Genomic DNA, 12,782 nt, shown 5'->3' on the forward strand with positions numbered 1-12,782 from the left:
TTCTGTTCTGTGAATTCACCATCTATCTAATGGGTTTTATACAGAGGTTTATGGCAGAAAAAAATAGTGTTCGCTTCCTGATATGGTGAGTTTGGAAAGTTAGGAGGAAGCAATACATTACAAAATCCTTAAATAAAAAGGAGAAATGGGAGGACAGATATAATTGCATGTATGTGTGTTTAGCATGTGGAGGATAAGTGTAACACTGGATGGGTGTGGTGAATGAGGGCTGTTGGTGTACAACAGTCGGTAGGGAATGCTTGTGTGCAGTGTTTCATACACAGAAATCCAGTCAGCAGTGGACAACTTCACAGTAATTTACTGCAAACTGTGGCTGGAGAATTCATGAGTCAGGTTTACACCCAGATTCTCTTTAAATACCATTATACCGTTGATGTGTTAAATTATAAACATTCATTCAATCATTTTTCACTCACACATTAGCTGAGATGATATAGATACATATAACTCAGCATGAGACTAGACCAGATTTCTCAGTTAATTTTTTTTTTAGCTTTAAGCAAACTTGGATATTATTTAAAAGATACCTTTCACGGAGTAGATGTAAACTTGAGAAGAACAATTTGGTTTTCATCCCTGCACCAGCTCTTTACCCTCTCCAGGGTCTTAGAGAGTTCATGGGAGTTTGCCCAACCACTCCACATGTGTTTTGTGGATTTGGAGAAAGCATTTGACCACGTCCCTCAGGGTGTCCTTTGGGAGATGTTTCAGGAGTATGGGGATCGGCGGCCCACTGCTTTTATACAGATGATGTGGTCCTGTTGGCTTCATCAAACTGTGATTTCCAGCTTGCACTTGGGTGGTTCACAGTTGAGTGTAAATCAGGTGGGATGAGGATCAGCACCTCTAAGTCCAAGGTTATGGCCATGGTTCTGGTTCAGAAAAGGGTAACGTGCCCCCTCTGGGTTGGGGATGAGTTGCTGCCCTAAGGGACGGAGTTTAAGTATCTTGGGGCTATTTAGTGCAACATATAAGAAAATTAATGGCTGTTGACTAGTGCCACACACTAGATGCAAAAGGTGACATTTAACTCATTTGTGCAACATCCAATAAGAAGCTAGAGTTAAAGAAATCAATGGCTGCAGGAACAAACAAAATGGGCCAAGGTTCAAGGGCTCAAACATTATTGCTTTGCAGCTTTGACTTAGTTTACTTTATCTGCAAAACCTAAATGGGTAAATTATTTATGCACTTAGTCTGTTTACACACTTTTTAAGTCATATATAAGTTAAAAGTCCGTAATACTGAAACACTTGCAAGACTTTGTAGAAAATGTCATAAAAAATCATGGTAATCAAATTTTTTGATAATGTAGATGTAGTTTCATCCCAGAGTGCCCAAAGTGGTTCTCTGAGAATGGTTGAGGGACATCACAAACACGTGAGTTTTTTGGTGGTACTGGGATATTTGGGTAAATAATATTTTGGTGAGGTCTGTGAGTGATGGAGTACCACAGGGTTCTGCCATAGGTCCCCTGTACTTTGTCGACCTCAGGAACACGGTGCTGGTTTGCTGGCTGTGGGCAAGCAAGCATGCCCTGAACTCTTGTGGCCACTAGTTTTTCCATCTCTTGTTCACCACCAAATTACAACCCTCAACTGTGCACACCATACCCCTACCACAACACAACACACATACATACACACAGCTGTCTGAAGGAGAGGCAGTAGGTAGTATGAGAGCCTTCTGGTAGTCCCAGACAGCAAGAGTACATGGAGTGTGTGCGTCACTGTGTATTAGCAAACATCTGGCAACGTTTCAGAAAGAAATGTCATGCAAAGAAGATGAAGAGAAGACTGAGCCGTAGAAGAAGAAATTCATGAAACAAGACAATAGAAGACTGAAGATCCCATGGGGGTTGAGGGGGTCTAAAAAGCGAATTATAGATGACTAAAAGTCATGAGTGGAAAAAATGGCAACATGACCCATTGTTTTAACAGTTCTTCAGCTTTAGTTTGTTTAGTTGGTGTGTAGTTCTGTGTGGGGCATCATATAAAAGGATTCATTTGTCAGTCATCAATTGACTGTGTTATCTTACTTCATATTATATATCTGCTGAGGGCTGCATGTACCCAGTGATGATAAGACACTTGCAAAAGTATGGTGTGGGTAGAGACAATGCAGAATTTCAACAATCTTGGAAGTCAGTAGTCAGGATTAGTGGCATTACAAAATGTGGGTGAAGCTATATTTATGTGTTGTGCCAATCCCTGCAAAGCAGATAAAACAGTTTTGTTTTTTTAAAGGAACATTAAGTGTCCAAAAAATACCCCTCAGTACTGCAGTGTCTAAGCTGCCATCTGAATGACAGCAGCAGATAACCCTTCCTATACATGACAATCTCACTTTGTCATTTGATGACTGATAAAACATAATTTTGTGTATGGAAAAAGTAAAGTATCTTGACTTTGGGCAAGTAAATTTATTATACACCTGTCCATCTGAGGAAGTAGAAAAAAGTGTTGAACCTTGTAGAGATGTTAAAATATTTCATGAAGTTTAACGAAGTTTTATTCTCTCACTTACTCCACCCAGTCACAAACATCCACACACTGCCTTGGCTCATTAACATCTGGATCATAAAAGACCCCACAGCAAAGGAAGTTGGCCACAGGCTCTCATGTGGGTTGATACAATATGCAGAGGGAAACCTTGACTGTCAATTAGACTTGATTCTACTGACACCCCCCCCCACACACACACACACACCTCCCTGCAACCTTGAACACAGACAGATACATGTGTGTAGGCTGTATTACTACCAATGTAAAGAACGAGCAAAGCCGAACGTAACCGGAATGAGGGAGCCTGTGAGCCTGAGCCCAGGCACACAAACCCTCATTTTACAGACAAATCCCGCTATGCATTTGTGGATGTCTCACGGCAGAAGTGTAGCAAAATTCACATGTGTAAAGAGAGCCAATCGAGAAGCCGCTTGACTTGTAACCAATGATTTGTCTGTATTTCTGGGTCTTGTAGTGAAAATACTTTGACTTTTCAAATCTGATTACACACACACAAGTTGTTTTACACATTTGCAGATTGTTGTACAGACACACAAATGTCATCACACATTTACAGATTCATTTACACATTTGCAAATCCGACTGCGCACAGACAGATTGAGATGCGGACACTCAACTCTCCTCACGCATTTGCAAATAATATTGCTACAATAATGGCCCCATAGATACACACTCTGGGCTGGTTGAAAACTGCTGGAGTCATCAGTTATAGCCCCCACCCACCAGAATAATCTCCTGACATTTAAATAAATAAAAGCCACAGCAATCAATTAGCAGAAGAGCATAAAGGAAAACCAGCAGCCATAAAAGAGGAGTTATTGTACATGAATCAGAGGTCATGTGGAGATGAAAAATCCTTTCTGATAATTAATGGAGGGAAGCGTTGATGACTCACTTGTGTATGGACATCCTGAGTAAGGAAGAACTCAAATATATACCACTGCTAACTTGCTTACAGCTACTCCTCACTGTGCACAAAATTATGTGTTTGCATGTGTAGCATAACACTGTTTGTTTGCCTAGCAACAGGTGATGACTTGTGATGAGTAAACAGAGTGCCTCAGAAATTATTCTTAAATCCTGGAAATGAGCTGGCCTGTTGGGTGTTGGGGACATTACGTATCATTACACTGAACACAGTAGCAATTCTAGAGCCTGTTTGTCCCAGATGGCCCCTAACAAACACAAAACCAAAAATGCACAAATTCTACACATTTTAGGTGTGTGCATGGTGTATCTCTATAAGAAGATCATTCCATCATTCAGTTTGTATGTTTCAAACACATTCTCTTTGTCTGCTGTAATGAATATTACACCTCAGAAACACTTTAAGGGAATCTCTGCAAATGTGACACTGATGTTCACTTGGACTCAAGGATGAACTATCTGGATTTGGGTGGCCAGTGTCTCTAAGTATTAGGTTGTCAGAAAGTCAAATAACTGCATGGACACTTTAAGATGAAATGGTAATGGATAAATCAGATGAAATTGGGTTTTTGTTATAATTAATTCAAACCTTCACATTAATGATATTCTCAACTATAAAGGAAAACCAAAACCAAATGGCTTGGTGCCTCAACAGTTGCCTGCCTTGCCTGTTTGCAATTTGCACATCTGGTTAAACCCAAAAATTCATCCACTCACTACCATTACAGCCTTGTGTTGAACTTTCAGAAACAGTTCTATTGATGAGCTTCATGAAGTCACGCTAAGGTGTGTTTGGTAGAGGAAGTAAGTATGCAAAATCTCATTAAAATCAGTGATGACATTGTTTGACAAAGTTTTACTTTCTGAAATGGATTTTATATCGCTTAATGCAACATATAAGTAAAATAATCTTTTGTTTGCTACAGACCACAATTTGTCCAATAATCCAAAATTACCTTTCCAAATTTCTGAGGGGGGGCCACAAAAACACTCCCTCCAAGCAGTAATTATTACTTTACAAAGTGATAAAAGTAAAATAGGTGATAGCACCCTTTTATTCTCTATTGAGACTCCCAGATGTGTGCTCAAACGCAGATCTCATTTTCTATATCAACCATCTCAAAAGTCTCTTGTATTCTATAAATGACTGATTTCACCAGGCGCAGCCTCATCAAGGATTAATTTTTATTTGCTCTTTTAAAACTAATTACTGCTCTGGACTAGAGTAATCAGCTTTTGGCAGTTGTCTACCACCATGATTTCAAGTGCATAAAAATATTCTCACACAGGTTTATTCAGCAGTAAGTCTTGGCACAGTAATGTCTTTGTGAGCCAAGGAAAACTTCCTCTTGGGAGACTACTCATCTTTTTTTGATTACCTTAGTCTATGATTTAGAACTGCAACAACTAATCAATTAGTCAGTCGACAACCATTTAGGTAATTAGTTGTTTAGGTGATTTTTAAGCGAAAATGGCAGTGTTTTTTTTTTTTTTTCCAGCCACAGGGGTAACTGCCTCTGTACAATCTGAGTTGTTTCTTAACATCATTACTGTGATTTGATGTAAAACGTCCAGATTCAGGGGCAAGACGGCATTTCCCATGACTACAAGAAGTGACGTCTGTCTGTAAGGGATGCAAGACAAAGTGTCTGCCTAAACCACCAAATTCCTTTTTAACTACAGAACTCAAAGAAAACACTGTGGTGACAACTTGGCCAAAAAGGTAGGACGATAAAATGCTAACATTATCAAAAGCCTCATATAAATTATCTGCAGTATCAGAAAGAAATTTTGAAAAATATTAGCTCTACAGATTAGACACTTTTTATACTATGTGTTGCAGAGTGCGCATTACAGTTGCTTGCTGGTTATTTAAGATCTCTCTGGGAAAGCTATCTACCATAGTTAGCATATAAAGAGGGATGTAGCTAAAGCAGAATTAGCTTTGTGAGGGAATGAGACAGGGCATATGGTCAAAGTACTTACACTAAAAGGAACTGGGAGCTCATAAATCATTCCAGTGTCACATCATCACACGACAAGAGTTACTTTTCCTCTATTATAACTGAAAATGGTTCTAGAAAAGCACCACAGTAGTTTTTTCCTTAATCTTATCGTCTATATACTTCATCACTGTCAAAAATCTTCTATTTATAAGAAGTGAAAGCACATCATTTGTTCAATTCCAATATCTGTATCCAGCATTTCCGATAATCACCTGTATTTAATTTCTTTGCGTATACTCCTCCATAGTTTTGCTTGTCATAAACAATGATGCTGCAGGCAGACTGTAATGCCTTTACCATGTACCTTTATGCATCTTTGCCAGATCTGGACTAGATCTCCATCCCTCAGAATCCTGGTCTTAGTCTTGATACCCTGGCCTTGGTCATGACTTAGTGTCAGTTTAGCGGGTGTTTGTCAGAAAATAAAGAGTGTGCCTATTCCAGTGAGCAGTGACAATAGAACCAGACACTAAAGGGTTAAACGAGAGAGCTTCAAGGCTTTCCCTCTGTTCATAAAAAAAAAAAAAAAAAAAAAAAACTAGAGGGGAGCGGGAGAAGAGAGAGAATAAGAAAGCGAAAAACTTCCACACGCACACTTACACTTCAAAGCCCTGTCATCTGGCAGCAAAAAGAGCTGGTTTGAATTAACTTTAATTCTCCCTCGTCCTTCCAAGTTCATGGCAAAAGAGGGAGGTGAGAGAGAGAAAGAGAGAGAGGGAGAGAGAGATGGTGCCTCTGGTTTTCATTAGGGCCAATTTTCTTATCTTTTTTCTTTGTGCATTTCTGAGGCTCAGACTTGATCCCCTGCAAATGCAACGTGGCACAGGCCAGCAGAGGAATGGGAAAATGCTGGGTTTGAGGCACAAATCCCCTCCAGAAAACAGAAACAAAGACAGAAAGAAGGAGAGGAGAAGACAGGACATATGAGTAAAGGAGTTAGAAACCCACACTAATGCAGACTGCATTACAGGTGTTTGCCTACAGTACATGTGGTAGCATTAGTGGGTCTTGTTTCTCGCCTTCATGTAAATTTGAAGCCCAGGGTATGAACCTCACCAAGTGCTGTCAGTTTACAAACCTAACCATAAAAAAGTTTGATAATGCTGTCATCAGACCCAGCTGATATTACCAATCAGCCAGATCTCTTGGCAAAACTGAATCCTCAATGTCTGTGAACAATTTATATTTCAGAAATTTTTTGTACTTTGCAAATACATTAAATATTCAATATAAAAAATGTGTGCATGTTGATGATCTTATTGAAATTTTTTTGGAATATGATTGTGCTGAGAACTGGACAATCTTGATGTTAGCTAACTTTATGTATAGGCTCATGACTTTCAACTTTATGTTGAAATGTAATAATAATGAACATTTTCTTGGGCTGGAGCGATAAATTATAAAAATCAAAAAGGCTTAGATTGTGGCAGGTGTGTACGGAGAACATTATCAATGGACACAGAGGGGTGGTTAACTGGACTATAATGAGCTAAAAGCTACAGGAGAGGCTGATGTGTCAGTGTAGTGCCACTGTGCCACTGTTATTTATTTATTTATTTATACATACATACATACATACATACATATACTGTTATTTGTTCTTGTATTTTTATTTTTATTATTATGTGGTGCAGAGTGGCCCCACCGCAATTTCGTTGTAACTTCTGTGCAATGACAATAAAGGCTATTCTATTCATAGTGTGTTTGACCACATGCACACCACACCACATACACACCACATACAGACACAAAGATGGACTCATTTTCAAAGAGCCCTGGACTCAATCCAGACTCACTTCTTTACAGATGAATGATCTAGATATGACATGTACATGTCTTTGCTGAGTCCATGCCAATACACATGTAGGATCTGCCAGAATGCATGTGTGTTTTGCATGTGTTCATGTTTGTATGTGTGCTACAAGACATCAGGCATGGCATGAGGAGGAACTCATTACTACCTTAGACAACCTGACAATACATGGCACCCTCACGGCTATGACAACTGCCAAGACTTGAGGCAGTACAAAAGAGAAAATGTCTACTTGCAACAGTACCTATGAACAGGAGGCACACTGTTTAAGTCAGTCACTTATCTTCTGAACCATTTTATCCTCAAGAGGGTCATAGGGGTGCTTGAGCCTATCCCAGCTACCCACGGGCAAGGAGGGCTACATCTTGGACATGTTGCCAGTTCATCACAGGGTTGACATATAAAGATGAACAATCACTCACTCTCACATTCACACCTACGGGCAATTTCTTTAGCTTAACCTATTAGCATGTCTTTGGGTGGTGGGATGATGCACACATGGAGAACAAACTGCGCACAGAAAGGTCTTGGTGTTGGAAGCAAACTCAGGACCTTCTTGCTGTGGCAACGGTGCTATCCACTGCACCACCATGCCACCTTCAAGCTCAACACTGTGTGAACAAGAAACATAAATTTCTGACAGTAAAAACTGTCAGTGTTTGACCTCGGGGGAGGTGTTGGGTATCATATATCACTTCTCTGAAATCAAACATGTAAAGTGTTGGATAGTTTCTTTGGCTTCACAGAAGCAAAATTCAATAATGACCTTTCAGCATCTTCCGTAATTAAAGTGGTCTGATAGGATTTCTGCACCTGCTCTTCACTCTGTTTGCAGACTGTAAAAATATAAAGTTACATAAATTACCAATCACTGTTAATCACTGTTAATATTCTTTCAGATTTGATCCTACTGCACGACTCAAACACTCACAGAAGCAACATGAGACAGCCTCAGTAACCACGATATTTAAGCTTCACCCTTCCAGAGCAGCAGCAAACTTTAAGGACTGAGCAAACAACCAGCTGAGTGTTAAATTCTTACCTAAATGCAGCAAGGTATTCTGCATCCCCCATCGGAGGGTCTAGTCCTCCAGCAAAGGCCATGTTGACATTGAAACCAACACCTGGTCCACTGCCCACCTAGGATACAGACACACAAACTGGATCAGCTCTATCCATTCCAAAAATGGTTGAAAAGGCAGATGAACGGCCACAGTGTGGTCCACATCACCTCATCAGGGGCTCCACTGCCAGGGAAGAAGTTTCCGTCATCATAGCGATGTAGTGACACATAGAGAACACTAGGGTCAGAGTAGAAGGCCTGCTGGGTGCCGTTACCATGATGAACATCCTGAAATAACAGACAATGATATGTTACAGATAAACCACACAAAAAAATCACAAATCTAGGTAAATGTAGCTACAGCTATATACACATCTTACATCTGTGAACAAAGTCACTTGACAAAAATTCTGCTTATTTAAGAAGTGAGATTAATCAAGCACTTATTCATCATCACACTGACATGAAAACAAGTGAAAAAAGAAGGCGGAGCTTACTAATACCCACACCCTTCCTGCTCACTAATACCCTGCCTATTCAGGAATTCATGTTGAATTCTAAATTAAAGATAATTGTAAACTAAATTAAACTAAATTACCATCCTTTTTTACCATCCTTTTTGGGTAGTTCACACCAAGACAAACATTATTTTCAACTTTCAATCTGATCTCACTTTGTCAGGTGAATGGTCTTCAAGAAATTCAGCGATTAAACTGTGCACTGCACCTATCTGAGTGGTAAAGAAAATGTCCCAAATTTGAAAGGAATTGGGTGAATAGTCATGGAAAAATTCGTTGGACAGTTTTTTTCCTCCAATACTATATACCTGTGTGTGTGTGTGTGTGTGTGTATGTATGTATATGTATATACACACACACACACACACACACACATATGGAGAGAGAGAGAGAGAGAGAGAGAGAGAGAGAGAAAAAATATATGAAAAAGGTTGTAACAGTGTCCGTGTAGTAGAAAACATACTATACCCTGTACCAGTCTATGTAGGAATTGAGATATTATCATGTCTAATACTTCATCTCCAGACCATGTCCATCAAAAATGGAATGTGTTGTGTTTAAGGCCAAAGCTGTGGCATTAACAGCCCTCATGGCTGGAGCTCAGAAGGCTATTGCTACTTTGTGATGGTATTTACTTTTTCCAAACACAACCTGAAGATCTCTACTGGAATTGATGTGACTAGACCATTTCTGCTAAGCTCTGCCCAGTGAGAAGATTTTTACTGGATGATTGTCCTTTACAGTAAGAGATGTTTTTTTCAAGCAAACATTGAGCTGACTATACAAGGTGGGGAAGCAAAATTTACAATATTTTGAGGCAGGGATTGAAAGACAGTGTATGACCAATTAGTTTATTGAAAGTCATGAGAATTTATTTGCCACAAGAAAATTTACATAATAGAAAATGTTTTTATTCTATGTGTCCTCCTTCTTTCTCAATAACTGCCTTCACACGCTTCCTGAAACTTGCGCAAGTGTTCCTCAAATATTCGGGTGACAACTTCTCCCATTCTTCTTTAATAGTATCTTCCAGACTTTCTCCTAATAGTTTTGCTCATAGTCATTCTCTTCTTTACATTCTAAACAGTCTTTATAGACACTCCAACTATTTTTGAAATCTCCTTTGGAGTGACGAGTGCATTCAGCAAATCACACACTCTTTGATGTTTGCTTTCCTGATTACTCATATGGGCAAAAGTTTCTGAAAAGGTATGGATAATAGTGTTAGGTATGATTATGACATCAATATATGTTTGGTTTCAAAACAATTGATGTAGTGCCTGCTGAGAAAAACCAACTAAATGTTCATTGTAAATTTTTGCTTCCCCACCCTGTATGTCAAACCTCAAGTTAAGCATTTTGCATGTCCCCATCTTGTTTTTTTTTTTTGTTTGTTTTTTTTTAAGCTAGAGGTGACCACTTTTGGATGAGAGGGTAGATCTGGGATAGAGTGAGTTAACTCACCAAGCTAATGCTAAAGCTAACTTACTGAAAGCAGCAACTAAACTGCTTATTATTTACGCCCCAGTGAATACTTGTTACTGACTTGACTTCTTTCCCGGAGTCTCTGTGCTTTATCACCTCACAGGTTCTCCCAGGATCATCACAGGTTTTCCCTGGATCATCTCTGGACCTGCTTCTGTGGTCCTGCTTCCCTACTGCCTTCATCGTCATCACTTACTTAGTTATGATAGCGTTTATTATATAGTTCCATAGATGGTGGAGGTTTCTATTATTTGTACTAACTGTTGTAATAGTAGTATATCCACTGTTAGTACTTGTATTTGTAGTAGTAATATTAACAGTCATGGACCTTTGTTCTGACTGATCTACTTTTGACAGTTCTAGTTCAGTTAACTGTGCATCTGCTGCACACGTGTCTCCCCCTACTTCCCCCCTTCTCCCCAGTCTCTCTCTATCTCTATCACTCTCTCTTTTTCTCCTCCTTTACTCTCTATCTCTAACCCCAACTGGTCAAGGCAGATGGCCATCCTCCAGGAGTCAGGGTCTGCTTGAGGCTTCTGCCTGTTTAAAGGAAATTTTTCCTCATCAGTGTGTGCTCCTGGAGGATTCTGTTGGGTTTCTGTAAATTGGCTAAGAGTCTGGTTTTGACCAACTCTATATGTAAAGTGTCATAAGATAACTTTTGTTATGATTTGGCACTATATAATAAAATTTGATTGATTATCAACGCTGTCATGTTAAACAACAACAAGATATTTCACTTTTGTGTTTATTAACCAATTGGCAAAGTACAGACTGGGCCTTGCAATAAAGGATTCTTTGCTGGTCTTATTAGTACAATATCAGTCCAATTACTTTTTTTTTTGGACTTAATGACAACTCCACCATTTGGCCAACTGGGCTCATATTTCTTTGCACATTGTTTCTAATATTTGGGCCTGTTTTCATATTTCTAAGCTCTGTCTACGTCATGCCTCTTTGAGCCCTTGCACAAGACAGAAAATAATAACAAACGACCACAAACTTATTAAGACAGCAGAGATGCATACTGCCATCTATAGTCTATGTGACTGTTGTGGTTAAACAACAAACGTAACACTAGAGACATTACAGCAGCCACCTCGTGATCATAAAGACAGTGTTCCATACAGATCCCAGCAATCTGTACAACAAACAAACAGACAATCAGACAGACAGACAAACAGACAATCAAACAAACAGACAATCAATCAAACAAACAAACAAAAAGATAGACAAACAGACAATCAAACAGACAGACAACCAACCAAACAAACAAAAGATAGACAAACAAACAAACAGAAAACCAAACAAACGAATAAACAGACAGACAAATAAACAAACAGACAGACAGACAAGATGCTAAAGTCTGCATTTCCTGACGTGACATCAAAATGTCAATCAAAATGAGGGTCAGCAGGATTCAATAAAACACTCAGCTTCAATAGTTGTTCACTTTGCCAACAACATGACATCAATTAAATGACCTCATTGTCTCAGCTCCAAGAATGCTTTAATACACCATTCCTAAATATGTCCATGTTGGCTGGAGGCAAAGTGGCACGACAACGAGTGCGCTCGCTGCACTTCAAGTTTCCTTTTGACGGACAGAGAGGAAATGAAAAGGCCCTTCAAAGGCTTTTGGGAATGACCATGACCATCCAGGGATGCCATCGGGATGCACTGCCCCTAGACATGACCAGGATTTGTCATATATGAACACCTTTGTGTCTCTGCAGGAAAAAGGGACAAGGTCTGACCTACATATTGAGTATTTCAGGACTCCTCCCCCCTCTGAAAAAAGGTCAGGGCATACAGGCTGTGGCAGTTTTACCAGTGTAGTTACAGTTTGGACTGTGTTCTCATATAATTGGTTTGATTCTAGTTTAAAACACATCCTGCATGAGCCTCTTCATACTACAGTTTATACACCACAGGCTGATGTGATCCATTGTGTCCAATGGTGATATGTCACTAGAAATCATACAAAAACACAAAAACATTTGTACCAAATTTAAGACATTCTGCCTTTCCAGAGGCACAGCATTGTAAACCTTAATGAGGACTGACCATTGAACAAGTCAGATGTATGGGCACATCAAAAAGCTAAAAAATGTAAGGAATGTTTACATTGCATGAAAATGCAATACAAGACACTGCCTTCGAGAATTGACAATAATCACTAATATTTTCGCCACCAAAGCTGTGACCAATCAAATTCTGCTGTCAACTGAATAACGTTTCAGGCAGGTCCAGTCTATGAATAATTTGGTGTCCAAAGCTGCTAAGCATGGTTTCAACAAGCTGTTATGTACATAACCAGTGGAAACACTAAAAGATTTAATTAAATATATTAAAAAATGTAATATAATAATGTAATATAAATGTAATGTGCATATGTAAACCAGTGAGTTCTTTGAATTATTA

The 12,782-nt window shown here is 39.2% G+C and overlaps 1 protein-coding gene across 3 annotated transcripts in view; it reads right to left on the reverse strand.

Annotated features, from left to right (window-relative positions):
• Positions 1–12,782, reverse strand: part of hdac4 (histone deacetylase 4) — a 244,530-nt gene that overhangs the window by 12,575 nt on the left and 219,173 nt on the right. For all 3 annotated transcript variants that reach the window (XM_030124416.1, XM_030124414.1, XM_030124417.1), the window contains 2 exons: positions 8,524–8,643; positions 8,335–8,432 (listed from right to left, as the gene is read on the reverse strand). In XM_030124416.1, the coding sequence (XP_029980276.1) occupies positions 8,335–8,432; positions 8,524–8,643 (218 nt within the window). The remainder of the gene's footprint in view (positions 1–8,334; positions 8,433–8,523; positions 8,644–12,782) is intronic.

The sequence above is a fragment of the Sphaeramia orbicularis genome, chromosome 21 (assembly GCF_902148855.1).
Source record: "Sphaeramia orbicularis chromosome 21, fSphaOr1.1, whole genome shotgun sequence".
Lineage (NCBI taxonomy): Eukaryota > Metazoa > Chordata > Actinopteri > Kurtiformes > Apogonidae > Sphaeramia > Sphaeramia orbicularis.